Genomic DNA, 15644 nt, shown 5'->3' on the forward strand with positions numbered 1-15644 from the left:
GAGAGACGCCCACGATGAATGACGGAGCAGAGATTTGTTTCCTGGTCCTCGTCCGACCTTTCCCGCTATTACACAACGCCACACCAGCTCTAAAACGTGGTTGAGATTTTAAAAGCCCCTAATCCGCAAGGAGTCCTGTGCCCCGCCGGCCCAGGGGGCAGAGGGACCAGCGAGCCTTTTCCTTTGGAAAGGGGAAGGGAAGCGGCTGAGGCTGGCTGCAATGTTGTTTTGGAAACCCAGGACGCTGGCTGCCTCTAGGAGAGGTTTTGTCCCCGGGGGTGTCGGGTCTTTTACGCAACCTGGGAATCTCGAAAGCTCCCGGCGCGTCTCCTTGCTCTTTCCAAGAAAAGCAATTGGAACAAGCCAGTGGGCGATCAGTAGGGTCCCCACTACCCCGCTACCGAGTCCCCCTACCTTCTAGCCAAGAGGCTGGAGGGTTTAAGTGACTCGACTTTGGGAGCAATTGGAGATCTTGAAATGAAAGAGGTGGTCGATCCTTTACTGCCTGGAGTGGGGCAGAGATGGGGAGGAAGGGGGGAGATCCACATTTAGCCAGGCTTACCTCCCTCTTTTTGTATTGCGAGTCAAAGGGACCGGAAAAGCGGGCATGTCTATTCACGCAGGGATAATGTTATTCGCCCTTCCACATTTCAGGAGTTGTGCTCGGCTTGAAAGTGATTCACACCCTCATTCTATCCTCATTTACTTGGAATGAAGGCCAGAGAGACCTGCTTCCAAGGCTGAAATCCTAACATGCTGTCTTGCGCCGTAGCGCACTCTGGCGTTCAGGATCAGGTTAGGTTAGAAGGCTTATGAAGAGTGCAGTTCAGCCCCACTGAAGGCCGTGGGGCCAAATAGCCGGCTTCCCTAACTGGGCCTGGCCTAGTGGGGTCTGGTGGTTAGGCGGGTTGAAGTTACAAAGTCGCTTTGCAAAGGCGGAAAACCGCCCAGGCTGTAACTGACACAGCCCGCTGGTGCCCACTGCGCGTTTTCCCCTCTGCATGGTCCCCTCACCCGCTCAGCCCAAGGAAACCCGGTTCTGTTCCTCAGTCTTTCACAAAAATATCCCAAGCGGAGCCTTGACAAAAGAGATCCTAAATTACTGAAATAAAAAGTGGGAGTAGCTGCCCTCTCTCCCGCGCGCGCACCGACTTCAGCAGCAGCAGCAAGGCATGCAACACAACTTTGGAGAGCAGGGAACCTTTCAGTGGGTCAAAGAGCAAACGAGAAGTGCCGTAATCATTTGAAGGCACTTGGGGGACGGGTTGATGGAGACCCGATTGACCTCGGGGTCAGGCTGGCCTCTGCGTTAGGAGAGGGGCGGGTTGGGGTGGCTGGCTGTGAGGCTGAGAAAGAGACACCACCACACCAACCTAGATGCTTCCTACTTTGGAGCAAACCTAACCTTCCTAGTTTCGACTGAGAAGCAGCAAAGGCAAGTCAATAAACCCATATCGACGCCCTCGCCTTCGGTTGCCTGGCAGGGGGAGAGAGAGACAGAGGGGGGGGGGAGAGGGGGAGAGAGAGAGATTACTCCAGTGCCTCTTAAAAGGTAAAGGTAAAGGACCCCTGGCAGTTAAGTCCAGCCTCTTACTGCTTGCTTACTCGGGAGCTAGAAATGACCGCAGAGATCCTGAACAGCCCCGACTGAAAAACACTAGCGCATCTTAAGAAGCGAGGAGAAGGTGGCTGCCACCTGCTCCAACTGCAAACCTTACCGCGCTACAGTTTGTGGTTTTCGTAACTTTATCCTTTTAGAAGGAAAACTGTGACCCGATGGAGAGACAAGCATGACAACAGGGAAGGCGCGTTAAAGCGATACAAGGCTCCTCTGCTAGATAGAAGGGAAAGGTTATGGCGGGATGGGAGGGAAAAAACCAATCAAAACAAAACCCTTGCTCTGCAGGCCACCTAACATTGCTTCCAAATTTTGGTGTGGAAACCTGAATGAGAACAAGATTAAGAATAGCAATCCTCTTCCCCCAAGGATTGGCAGCGGAGGGCGCGCAATAGTTTTACAGCTCTCGGCCCCACACGGCCCCAGATAGTCTTGCAATTGCCTATTTCTTGCAGCCTCAAACCCAAACTTTCTGTTTTCGCCTATCCAGTTCGGAAGGGAGGCAACACCCAGCAAGATCCCTTGCCAAAAAAATAACGCGCTCAGGATTTCCGGGTGGCAGTGGCGGAGGGAAACAAAACAGACTCACGCATGGGCGTAGCCGCGGGGGTCCAGGGAGGGGCAGCAGCCCCCCAAAATAATTTAAAAAAACCTTAGGTAACTAAGGTTCTGCCACCCACTACCCAACAAAAATCCTGGCTACGTCCATGGACTCACGCAACAAGCACCACGGTCCCTCCAAATGTAACCTCGTAGAGCTTCTCACCTCGTTTTTCTATTGCTCTCTTTATTGCTCAGGAAACTAGCCCCAATCCTAAACACATTCATTTGGAACTAAGTCGGCAAACACTTGTTGAAATTGGCACTGGAATTAATGGGCTGACTTTTGAATAAATGTCCTTATGATCGGGTTGTTCGTTCCAAGGAGATACTTGTCTCTTTTTCTTAGAGTGGCGAAGATCGGGATGCTAGGACCGCTCTCCTGACAGCCTTAGACAATAGCCAAGAGAGCTAGATCAACAGTTAGTGAGTGCTCCTTCTGGACTTAAAGCTTCATGCTGATCAAGCACAAGGGCTCTTTGGGAGAAGGAAGCCTCCCATTGTCAGAGCAGTTAATTGTTCACTTGCAGCCCCGGGAAGAATTTCCTTCCCAACGCTCCGATCCTAAGCTTCTTTACACGGAAAGTGGGTTCTGCTGGACTCGGATCCAGATGCCAGTCAGCAAAGCCCAGGGTCGGAGTATTTAATGATATAGTATCACTTCCTTTGCACAAATTGCAGAACTTTGCATTAAAAAAAAGACAGACAGAAAGACACTCTTCACTCTGCCCTTGCTTTCGTTTTCCATTAAAAGGAAACACAAGACGTGCCTGTATGTGTATACACATACAGAGCTAGCCACTTAAATGCCTTCACAATATTTTCCAAATCGTGCCCCCCCCCATCAGATCTGGTGATGAGCAACAGAGGTTAATACAATCTGGATGTATTTCACAAAAGAGTACATTCTTAAAGTATAATTTGAATACCAAAGTGCTCATTCATCAGCAGTTATTATTCACAGCAATTGTTATATTTTCCCTCCTTGACACAACATCCGCAAGATTTCCGACACCCCTGACTAAACAGTCCTACTTAGAAGTAAACTCGGTTGCTGTCAATAGGACTTCTTTCCCTGATGTCTACTTTCAATGAGGTCTCCATGGAAATGTTAACCAACCAGGTTAGAGAGTATATATGCTTTCAAGGGGGATATCAGTCAGAAGAGGGAGTTCGAAGATGAATTTGAAGATGCCATCTTTTTATCTTTAGAAAGAAATTAACTAACCTAACAACAATTATTTTATCTGGTGTTTATTAATTCCATTTAAAATCTTACAGATAAAAATCAATTACATTTCATGCATTTAAAATGCAAATTTAAAGTGTTCCAGCGAAAGGCTTTTTTCCATTTCAATGTGAAATATCCAAACTTATTTCAACATTACAATGAGACTATTTGTTTGCAGGGTTTGCAAACTTCAAAGTAGCATCAGGAGTGTTTTAGTAACATTCACCATTATTATTTTCAGGAAATACACATAGGCCATCATTAGTCAGTTTCACTTGGACAGTTTATTTAATACATGGGTCTGGGTGCGCCCACTGTTTTGAAATATAGGAGAACTCTCACTTAAACTATACCTGAACTGCCAGCAAATGCAAATAAGTACATGCTCCATTAAATTAAATGTCATTCAACATTTATCAAATATTGTTTGCTTAATTACAGTCTTACGCCTATCTAAATTAATATTCAAGCAAAAACTATATCCTGAAGTGCAATTTGCTGCACACTTCAAGGGACAAGTTAAAAATGCAGTTAATTAGGACTGCAACAATAATGCTTTAATATTTTCTTGTGACCAAAAAGAGGAGGGGGGAAGAAGGGGGGGAAGCTCAAGTGTACTTTAATATATTTTCAAATATTTACTGGAAGTAATATACAATAAAAATACTATACAAAATCATCTCCTGGACAACTGCATCTCACACCGATACACTGGTGGAGTTATATTTGTTAGCTATTTTACAACGATTCCGTTGTACAAACCATTAGGTTTAGAATTATTTTACAAATATGTGTCCCTATGACCCCCCTCTTTTTTGGCATTCAAACTACAGGCTCGCTGAAAAGCAAGGGTACTTTTTAAATTATTTAAATCAGAAAAATAATGCTACAAATAATAATTTTAATCCTAGGTGCATCTAGAGCACTGCATGAATATAGATGCTGAAACTCTGAAATCAGAGGGCTATCACGCTGGTACAATTTTTTAAACATGGGAGAAACTTTTAAGAAAATGAAGTTACTGAAAATTAGGCTATATCTCTATCTTTTAAGAGAAAAATCACCAGAAGAGATCTGAAGTCAAACACATTTCGAATTATGGGCACTATCCAGCCACAATTAAGCAATTTAAAGTCATTTGATTTCAATAGGATAGAATCAATCTTGAGTTTAGCCACTGAAACCAACTGGACATTAAATTTGTCTGGATTATACTCAAGGTTTCCAAGAACAAATGTAAATGTTTGTGTCCAAAAGTGTTGGATTTGCCAGAGTAATTACACTTTCTCCAAGAAGCATTTTTTTAAAAGAAAAAAAGACTAAGCATGATTTAGGCTGTGATCAATTAAGGCAGAGAACTTAGATTTATAGCCCAATCCATAATTCACTTAAATTAGTGGGGTTTACACTGATACAGTCCAATTGAACGAAATGAGTGCAGCCCAACCCTATGCATGTTTTCTTCAGAAGTAAGATCCACTGTGCTCAATGGATATTACTCCCATAAGCATGCATAGGATTGTAGCTTAAGGCAACTTAATTCAGTTTTACATACTTCTGTGTAAACATATATGGGGTTGAGCTGTAAAGTTGAAATCCTAAGGACACCAAGAAGATCCTTGGACATAACCTCTTATTGAAGTCACTTATTTCAGAGCAATTGTTTTAGAATTGGATGCCAGCGAAATCTGCTGAAATTCAGGAATTTTCCTTTGGCTGTAAATCTCACGGGCTTCAAAGGGGATATCACTCAAAACACTCCTTTACTTGGAAGAAAGTTTAATTGACTCCCATTGAATGTAACGCCCCACCCCCCCCCCACCCCCCCAACCTCAGGTAGGGATCACAGACTAAAATGCCTTGGACTAGCCTCCGAAGCAGTTTACTTGGAAATGTTGTAAAATAAGTACCCACTTCATTCCAATTCTGAATACTCTGGCGTAAGTGATTTGCGAATGGGGCTGGTTAGTGATCACACCTACATGCACACTCACATATCCACAAACACACACACACAAATGCTTCAGGCTTCACCCTTTTACTCCAGAGTAATCCCACCAACTTCAACGGGCAGCATTCTAGCGGGCTGGCGACTGCAGTTCAATGCAAAGTTGAAGAGAAGTTTAGGAGTGGTCCGAAATAATGTGGGTTTTTTTTAATTTAAAAAAGCTTCCCATAATATATATATATATTTAATTCAAAGTGCTTTCAGCGGGAGATCTTGGCTGCTTTTTGTTTTGTTTCCTGATAAGACACTCTAATTCTCAATCAATAGGTTGTTGGCTCTGTAGTTTGTCCAGATCGGGATCCCACGCCCTCCCTCCGTCCCGCAGGTTGGAGACTTCCCCCCTGCCAAAAAATAAAACCTCTTCCCCTTGGAGCGTGGAAGTCAGTGGGGAGGGGGTGCTGCCTCTCTGGAGCAGCTGCTTGGGAGACCCCCAAAGATCCCGCGAGAAAGTTCCTCCTCCTTCTCCTCTCGCCCGTGCGCGGCTCAGGCGGCGTAGCTGCGAGGGCGGCCGGGGGCCGGGGCTTGCGGGGCAAGGCAGCCCAGTGAGGGGTCCGTGCGGGGGATCAATGCGCGGCGCTACTTACATGTCCAGAGAGATTTCCCGCGTGTTTTTTGTTTTTGTTTTTAACCCCCTGACCAGAGTCGCTGAGACAGGCGCGAGGTTTCCCCTCAGGCGGCTGGGCGGGAAAACAAAAAGGCGGGAGGAGAAGGAAGGAAAACCACACACACACACGAAAAGGAGTCCCCTCGGGGCCTTGCCTCGGGGCCTGCCGCTTTCACTCCAGGCCGTTCCGGTGGCCGGGCTCGGAGGCCTGCAGCAGCTCCGGGGAGTGGCAGGGCGGGCTGCCGGGGGCGCTGTGCTCGCTGTCGGTGTCGCTGCCTTTCTTGCCGCCTCCCGAGCCGCCGCCGCCTCCGCCGCCGCCTCCTCCTCCCGCGCCGCCTCCGCTGTGGGTCTTGACGTGCTTGCTGAGGTGGTCGCTGCGCATGAAGCGCTTGTTGCAGACCGGGCAGGCGAAGCGCTTCTCGCCCGTGTGCGTGCGCAGGTGGCGCTGCAGCTCGTCCGAGCGCGTGAAGCGCTTGCCGCAGAAGAGCCAGTTGCACACGAAGGGCCTCTCGCCCGTGTGCCAGCGCAGGTGCGCCTTGAGGTGCGACGTCTTGCCGTACACCTTGCCGCAGCCGGGGATGTGGCAGCTGTGCAGGCCTTTCCTCCTCAGGCTGGCGCCGGCGGGGCCTAGCCGCTCGGCCTCCTGGCAGTTGGGGCAGTCGCAAGTGGCGCGGCCCGAGTAGCGGCGCGCCGAGGAGCGCGGGGAGCCGCCTAGCGGCGCGGAGGGGCCCGCGCCCAGCATGGAGCCTCCCGCGCCCGCCGTCAGGGGCGACGGCGACGGCTCCGGGTACGAGCCCGGCAGCACGGGCTTAAATCCGTCCATGAGGTGCTGCCCGGCGGGGCTCAGGAGGTGCGTCGAGGCCGCGCCGCTGCTGAAGGCCGAGTGGCCCGCCAGGCCCGAGTAATCCGAGTTGTAGGCGCCCAGAGGGGAGTGCAGGGAGCCGGCGGGGAGCCCCGCGGCGGCCGGGTGGACCCCGTTGGGGTTCTGCACGTCGAGCCAGCCGGCGCCCACGTCCCACCAGCTGGAGGCGCCCGCGTCGCCCGGATGCGAAGGCTTGAACCACGACTCGTACGGGTGCGCCATGCCCACGCGCGGGTAGATGCCCTGCAGGCCGTCCACCGACGTGTGCACCTTGGAGATGAAGACCGGCTGGTGCGCGTCCTGCGCCCCTCCGCCGCCGCCGCTGCCTCCCCCGCCGCCGCCGCCGCCCCCCGACGGCCCGGGCGCCTGGAAGACGGAGTAGTCGTTGGCGAAGGGCGAGCCGGCTGCCGCCGCGGCGCCGCTGGACGTGAGCGAGAAGGCGCTGGATCCCGGCGACCCGCCGCAGCTGAACGAGTCCGAGACGAGCGCGGCAGCCGCCGCCGCTGCTGCGGCCGCCGCCGCCGCGTGAGCCGAAGAGCCGTTTCGGGCCGAGGCTGAGACGCCGACGCCGGCCAGGCTGGAGCCCACGACGTTGCAGCTGCCCGACGACGACGACGAGCGTTTCCACGGGTGGAAGCCTTTGGCGAAGGGCGACGCGCTGTCCGACAGCGCCGACGGCGAGGGGCTGGGGCTGCCGATCTTGTTGCAGGTGGCGGCGAGCATGGCCAGCGGAGTGGAGCCCAGGCGCGGTTCTTCCTGCAGCGAGAAGGGAGAGAGGCCCGCAGGGAAGCGCGCGTCAGAATCGCCCGGGAAAGAGACCTCACGGCCAGGGTAGCCCCCCGCGCTGCTCGGCTTGCCCGCGGATGGGGAGACGGGGGCGGCCAGGAGCCAGCCGCGCTCGAGGAGCTGCTGCCGGACGCCTCCTCGAGGCTCCCCGGAGGACATTTAAGCTCCCGTCTCCCCGCTCAAAACCCCCCGGAGAGGCTGGCTTTGAAAGAAAGCCGACGGCTTCTGGGCATGAAGCTGAAAACGCATCCCCGAGGGGGGCCGAGGAGCAGGAACGAAGGCTAAAGCCCCGTCCAGATACATCACGGGCTCCTACTGGCGACCGGGAGATGCTTGGGCAACCCCGGAGCCCCAATCCAGAGTCGCTCGGTTTCCAAAGTCTACTCCAGGATTTAGCCAAAACGATCCAGATTCAGATCTCTTTCCCCACCCAGCTGTCTGTGAACTTTTTAAAGGGGGTTCTTTTTCCCACGGCAGTTTCCTCCCCCCAAACTCCAACAAAAAACAACAACCCAAGAACCACCCGCCGCCACCTTTCCTGTTCACCCACAGCTAGGAATTAGATTGAGAGGAAAAGGTTTCACATACCTGCAGGAAATGACGGGCTCAGTGAAATGTTAAAGGAGGGGAAAAACAACAACAACAGGCTGTCGCAAATTTTTTTTAAAAAAGGAAGGGGAAAAAATCCCGCAGGGAAAGAGGAGACCGAGCGAGGCAGCTACTTTTTCCCTCGGAGCAGATAATAGAGGGAGGGAGAGGGAGAGAGGCCAGTTATCCGGGGATACAGGAATAGCTCAGCCCAAGCTCTGGACGTGGTTCCTACTAATGCCCTTAAAACCTTTGCCTGCACGCTGACAAAAAAACAAAAAAAAGTGACTGCCCTCTTTCTTCCTCCCCCTCCCCTTTTTCCGCTTTCTTTTCTCTCGAACTCACTTGGACTTAGAGAGAGAAAGGCAAAAGAGGGGAAAAAAATAAAAGCCTCAATAGGAGAGACTGATAGCCCCCGGTCAAGAGAGGGGCTACTTTAACCCTTCTCCAATCGCCAATAAAAAGGACCCAATTAAAACAGCAAAGGGGGGGGGGAGAAAATCCTCAGACTCACCCCTAGAAGTGAAGTTGCCATCCCACAAAGTGCCCTCCTCTCAGAGGATCTTTTTTATATTGATAAATCAGAGGCAGTGTTTTTTTTTAAGAGGTGTGCAATACAATGATCAGTTCCGCCCATTCCACCACAATTGTAGCTCCCTCGCCGGCTTTGAAGTGCCGCTGAGCCCGCGCCAGCCAATCCGCGCCGCCGACAGCCGCTCCGAGACGTGGCCGCGTGAGGTCATCATCGGCCCCGCCAAGCGCCTTCCGCCGCCGCCGCCGCCGCTGCAACGAGGCGAGGAGCTCCTTTCCGGGAAGAAAGGCGCGCAGGCAGCCGCAGAGAAACAGAGAGAGAAGCTGCCGGCGGCAAGGATGCAGGCGAACGCCAGGGAGGGCGGCGAATGCACAGGCGCGCCTCTCCTCGCCCTCTTCCCGCTTCAGGTTTTCCTTCCAAAGTGCAACTCTCCACGCACCAGTCTCCCTCTTCTTTAAGCGTCGCTCAGTTCATTGCTTGGGGGAGAGCATATTAAACCCCCCTCCCCAGGGGTTTCTCCCCCCCACCACCACCACTTTAGGAAGGCATACATAAATCTGACAGCGCGCGCGCTCTAGGAGTTGTGGCTTTAATTTAAAGTGGATTGCTTTAGACTTCCACCAGCAGCCCGCTCCGTTGCCATTCTCCGGATAAGTCATTTGGGTGGTTCGGAAAACCCCGCTTTGGATGGAGGGAGGAACATTCCTTTCCATCCACCCACCGCCGCCCAGCGCCTTCTGGTTATGTAAAGGAAGAGTGTTGTGTAAAACTGCAAAGAGCTGCAGATGTGGTTGAGAAGCCTGCGATAGGATTGCCCTCCGTTCCCCTCTCCAAAGGGCGGATTAAATCTATTTCAACCCCATACTCTTGCGCCTTCTTTTTTTATATTATTTTTCTTTATTTGCTTTGGGCGCGAGCGTTCCTCTTCTCTCTTTTGTTGCAAATTTGGGGTGGGGCGGGGAAACCCTCTGGTCTGCTGCTGGAGCGGTTGGCGAAGCGCCTCAGGTCTTGCGCGCAATCGTGTTGCGCGCAGGGTCGTTGTTTTGCCTTCGGTACAACCATTATTAATTTAGGCAGAAGGGAAAGCACCAGCCGAGTTAAAACGTGCATTGGCGCTTCGCCCTGTCCCAATATTGATTTCAAGGTAGGAGAGGTTAATGCCAATATTAGTAAAGAGAACCGGGTTGTTTTGACTTGAGGATGAGTTTGCCTTGGACGTCCCCGCGTCCTTAGATCAGCTTTGTAGCCGAGATCCCTAACATTGGTGTAAGACTAATGTGGCAAATTCTCTTTTTTCCTCCCCAAAGGCTGGGTGGGGGTGATGGACACCCCTTTCTAACGCCCTATGCGTATTGACTGTACATCATATCTATTGATTAAGGGGTAACGCGCATTATCATACTTCGAAGTAAGGAGTGAAGTAAATTAATGAACTGCTTTCTTTCTCTGAAGGCTGATGGTTACCATAAATGTCGTGTTTCTCTCCGCGAGCTGCTCTGAATGATTTTAGCCTGTTGAGAAGGCGTGACAGGCCAGCCCAGGAGGAGGAAGGGGTGGGGGAAGGAGGGAACTCCGTTTAACAAATAAAAAAGAATTAACTTCATTGCTTTGGTCTCCTTCTGTAATGATATTCATTTTAAAGACCTAATGCACACTTGTTTAAATTTCGGATTTAAACTGAATCAATCCTATCCTTGACCCCCCCTCACCACAAAAGGGGGGGCGAGTGCATGTGAAAGAAAACGCGTTTTACGGGAGAGCCCCTCACGTATGAATGAATGGCGATTAGCTTTATCTGTTGCCTTTATCCACTGTGCACCAGAAGTGTAACTATTAAGACATATTGGCAGATTCCACCCCCTCCTGAACAAGCAGCCAATACCTTTTCCTCGAAAAAGCAAAGGGTTAGAAGCGCTTGGCGTAAAACGACGGTTTTGCGTTGCTTCTCCACAGGTTTGGAAACGACAACAAAATTAATTACAGAGCAGAAACTCGTTAGGAGAAGAGGACCAATGAAAAACTCCTTTTCTTCCTTCTCTGATTTTCTTTATGTCTTGGGGATATTTATTCTGACGGAAATGGTTATTTATTTCCAGATGGCTTTAAACATGTTGCTTAGGTAGATGTCTTTTCTTATTTTACTTTTTTATTTACTTACGTTCTGATTTACGGTCGGAAAACTATGAGGCGGCATATGCCCAGGTTGGCAAGGATTTGCAAAGGGTGTCGGTGGAACTATTCCAAACATACGGTCGGGAGCTAGAATTGGGGGGGGGGAGCAAAACTCCGCCGTATCCTGGTTCTTTTTGACACCTCCCAAAAAAGTTAGAGAAGGCAGGCACTCCTGAACTTGGGGGGGGTCGATTTTTATCCACTTTTGACCCTCATCCGGTTAACATCTGGCCTTCCCCCTCGTATGTAAATCGCTTGCTACCTCCGGGAGCTCGAGGTTTTTATATCGGCCAGCTCACACCTTAGACGGTTGCAGTTCTTATATGAAGAAAGCGTTCAGGTATCTGGAAGGGCCCGGCAACTGGCGAGGCTATTCCCTCCGCCCTTTCCCCCGCGTGCACCCACAGAAATTAATAAAAACTCGCCACCCACCCACCCCGTGATGCGCAGGGTTTAGAGAGATGCGGTGCGTTTTTTCTTGCAAACCTGTAGCATCCACCACTCTGGGTTAAAGTGACGACCTATTAGCATTCTGTATGCATCTGCAGCATAAATTTCATTTGAATTTCAAATTTAATAAACCAGGAGGTTTTTAATCATCCCTGGTTTTATTTGTTTGATATTAACATGCTTATTGACCGGGTCTGTTGACCAGTTTGATCATTACAGGACAGCAAAAAGTTAATTAAAACGACCACAGCTCCTTAATCATATCATCTGTCTCATCCGTGTTGCTCCCTTTATTACAGTCTATGATGGATAGTCTCCCAGATTAATTTCTCTGTTTCTTCGATTTGGACAACAGCTTTGGGGACCTAATTTACATCCTGGGAACAACTTGCACAAGTCTGCCCTCGCCCTGAGCCTCCTAGCGCGGCTCAGAGAGCCATTAGGAATCCCACCGCTTGAGACGGAACTGGATCGGGGGTGGGGGCGGTTTAGCCAAAACCCTCCCCAAAACAAAAGCTTTCTTCCTAGCGGGGCCCTGGCGATCAGGAGATAAATAAAGCAAGAGATACGACGAGGGCCTGTAGGCAGCGAAGAAGAGGAGGTGGGGGTGAATTGCGTGTGTGTTTCGATTTGATCAAATGTAAAGTGGGTGAAACCTGGTCACTTGGCCGAATCGATTCTTGTCAGCGGCTCATCCGCAAAAACCGACGAGTGTTTTTTCCAAGTGCCACGATCCTTGAGTGACCCTTGCTTTTACGCAGAGGCGTAAATAGCGCAGAGGCGCCAGGATCTCTCGGCAGTGGATCCCCACAGCATGTTTACCTGAGAGCAAGGCCCGCTAAGCTTAGCACGCGCACCGTAAAGCCAAGGAACCCGTGTTTTCAAGCTGCTTTGTGGAGTTCACACGTGGTCTTTTAAAGCGTGAACGGAAAGGGGAAACAGACAATTTTTAAGTAAGAAGGCTGGGAGGGGCGGGGAGAAGATGTCAAAAGTGTGCCAGCTCCTTAGACAGAAGGCACTGAGGTTTGCCAAGCCGATCGTTGCACGGCTGTTGGTGAAGAAGACCTACTGCTGTTGTTTTAAGGAGTCCCATTGAGTGAAATGCTCTTTCCCCACCCTTACACACACTCACCTCAGCGGCAGTTCCTGTTGGTGTTAAGTACGTACGGTGAACGGGGAAACGTATATTAGAGTCTCCGGGGTTTATGGTCCAAGTTTGTCCATCTGATGAGAAAATATGGATATTTTTGTTTGTTTAAAATTGCAGGTTCAGCCTTCTCTCTCTCTCTCTCTCTCTCACACACACACACACACACCACCACCATACTGGGTGTTTGCTGTTGTTGTAACCTGGAAGAAGGCATTTTGGTTTTTTTAAAAAAATGGGATTGAGTAACGAGCCAGTAAAATGGAAAGTATCAACAAACACCCCAACAGCTAAGAGAATAGTCACTTTGTCGCGATAAGGCAACGGAGCAAGGTGTGTGTGTATGTGGACACCCAAACTGGTGACTGGTCGTGTTATTACTTTTGCCATTCATAACTTTAAAAAAATAATCTCGAAAAGCAAGCACATCGATTTCACCTGGCTCACTTGCTTACAATTTCTCCCATTGAATCTATGGGACCCGCAGCAACGACAAAAGGTGCTTAACTTTGGCTAGATGGAAAAGCTCTTGCTTAATTGTCATCTCCAACTTTCCATTTTCGGCGGAATTTGTTCAGTACCCAATTAGCTAAAGCGCTTTTGCCTAATTGCACATCATATCGTGGTCTAAATGCAGCCCAATTCGTGGTTATAGGGGTGCAACGCTGAGCGCCCCCCCAACCCACACCATACTGATTTTAAAAAGAGGTGCGCTCATTTCCTACGCGCACAGCAGCGGTCTTCTCCCTGTCCAAAAATGCTGCACATTTTCGCACCCTTCCTTAGGCTTTCCTTTTCAATATCTCGGGATCACGTCTTCTTCGCCCGGTTTAATTTCAGCTGGGTTGGCTGTTGCTCGACCTCTTGGACGAACACAAGGGAGGAATGTTGGTGGGCGGGGCGGGGGACAAGAGGGTCACTAACAGAGGAGGTGATGGCCTTTAAAAAAACTGATTGCACTTCTTTAAAAGAAGAAGAAAGAAGTAGGCACTTTTGCGCCTTTGAAGCAAGTGCAAGGATTGGTTCGCTTTTCTTAGGGACAAAGTGTGACTGCCCAGGGACCCTCACACTTTGCCGCAGCCCTCGCTCTGAAATGGTGCCGACCCGACTGTAGAAGAGAATCCACGTGAAACACGAGGGGGGGGGGGAGAGGTCCACGCTGCTGCGTACACACGTGTGTGTCCTTGGGGCTGAGCGGAGGGGAGAAGGGGAGGCAACGGGCTGCCTCCTTCCTGATCAAACCAGAAGCGTCCTCAAAAGCCCCCTCCCTGCCCCTGTTTACGCAGCTTCCTTCCTCAGACATCCCCACCACCACCACTTTCACCCTCTTATATCTCACTTTCTTACGGCGCGGTTAAAACCTACTAAATCCGTCTCCTGCGCGTTATTGATTTTCTTTTGCTGTCTTTCTCTCGCGCGCTGGAGAAGAGACGAGGAGGAGGTCAGCTCTCCAGATTACCCTGCATCTCCTGCAGACGGATTATCCCGCATCGCCTTGGCGAGACCCGTTGACAGTTTGCAATCGCGCTTCCCCCCGAAGATAAATGTGACTTGAGAATTGCGCTTAATTGCAAATAATCTGGGAGGGCTGGGGGTGGTAGGTGGCTGCGGCGGCGGCGGGGGTGCCGCTGATGTTTGGAAACACCCATGTGTTGGAAAGAGAAGGAACACTTTCACCATCCAGGGGCAGCTCCCTATAAAAAAAACACGGGCTGGGTGGGTGGGTGAGTGCGCGTGGGGATGTACCTGCGGCGTGACCTGGCCACTGCAGTGCGACCTCGTCCTCGCCCCTAGTGCGAATGTGGTCTGATTACGCGGGGGGGGGGGATGCATTAAAAGACAGGTCGCCACCGCCAGCAGTAGGAGTCACGCTCTGTAAGATTACATAAAAGCAGGAACATGGAACATTTCCGGGGATGGGAAAGGAGAGGGTGGTAGAGAGAACAGGCTCCACTATCCTGAGATGTGACAACCTGCCCATAAATCCCGGTGATCAAGTGCCAGGAGTCTCAAATAGAGACGCTCCCGCATCACGCCAGCCAGGATCCTCGGGTCTTTGCAAGCTTCTTTCTCATCCCGAGAATCCCAAGGTCGAGCTTATTGTTTTACCGTCTTCCCCGTAATATAGCGGCAACCTCGTTTGCCTCTCGGGCTCCAGGTTGCCCCCTCGCCCAGCTGAAGCAATTTGGCGAGGAGTGTGCGTTTGCGGTTGGGAGAGAGAGAGGGAGAGTGGCCATCAGGTTATTCTCTTAGCCTGACCTGGCTTTAAGAGGGAGATGAGCAGCGCTGAACAGATGTCCCCATTTGAGCCATTCTTTTCCCACATGCTTAGTGGAGATTGCCATCGCTTAGGAAGCTCGCTTCAAACCTGGCCCATTATGGGCAAGTTATTCTGGACCACTGAGCACGAACAAAATGGGCTTCAGATCGCGTGCTTTAGAATAATTCCAGGCCAGGAAAAGCCAAACCAAAAAAACGCACGCACAAAAACCCCTCCATTTAAAAGAGAGTGTGTGTGTGTGTGTGTGTGTGTGTGTGAGAGAGAGAGAGAGAGAGAGAGAGAGAGAGAGCGCTCGGACGGCATCAGGAAAAACTTATTCAAAGGATCATCCCACCCCCTGCACATACTGCCGCCGCCGCCACCACCACCACGCCGACCCCCCCCCCCGATTTCAAATCTCCTCCCTTTACAAATATGGTATAATTTACAGAGCAATTTAATAATCCGAGGGGCACTGCAAAAAAACACAACAAAAAGGGAGCCCTTTTGCGTTGTAAAAACCTCTTCTAATTACCTGCCAGAGCAATTAGCTGACTATCACGAAGAAATTAGATCGCTCAATGTAGCATAAATAATGTGAATAATTTCGTAAGGCGAATGGAAAGCGAGACCTGGCGTTTCTTTATAAGGAAATAACACGTCGTCCTCAACCAGCCCTCCATGAGCACGTATTAATGTCTAGGCATGTATGGCAAAGAAACCGGACGTGACCCCCCTCCCAGCACAGTAACTCTGGCTCCGATTCAGCGCTCGCTCGCTCGCTCT

The 15644-nt window shown here is 50.7% G+C and overlaps 1 protein-coding gene across 3 annotated transcripts; it reads right to left on the minus strand.

Annotated features, from left to right (window-relative positions):
- Positions 1–3456: 3456 nt before the first annotated feature.
- Positions 3457–9210, minus strand: SP8 (Sp8 transcription factor). 3 transcript variants are annotated; one of them, XM_053410174.1, is made up of 2 exons: positions 8812–9210; positions 3457–7679 (listed from the first exon to the last, which is right to left on the minus strand). In XM_053410174.1, the coding sequence occupies exons 1-2, from the start codon at positions 8830–8832 to the stop codon at positions 6234–6236; spliced, it is 1467 nt and encodes a 488-aa protein (XP_053266149.1). In that variant the 5' UTR covers positions 8833–9210; the 3' UTR covers positions 3457–6233. The 3 variants fall into 3 exon arrangements, with proteins under 3 accessions (XP_053266149.1, XP_053266150.1, XP_053266148.1); XM_053410175.1 differs by having other exon boundaries at positions 8298–9210; XM_053410173.1 differs by having other exon boundaries at positions 3457–9210.
- Positions 9211–15644: the final 6434 nt, after the last annotated feature.

This window comes from Podarcis raffonei, chromosome 12 (genome assembly GCF_027172205.1).
Source record: "Podarcis raffonei isolate rPodRaf1 chromosome 12, rPodRaf1.pri, whole genome shotgun sequence".
NCBI classification, from domain to species: Eukaryota; Metazoa; Chordata; class Lepidosauria; order Squamata; family Lacertidae; genus Podarcis; species Podarcis raffonei.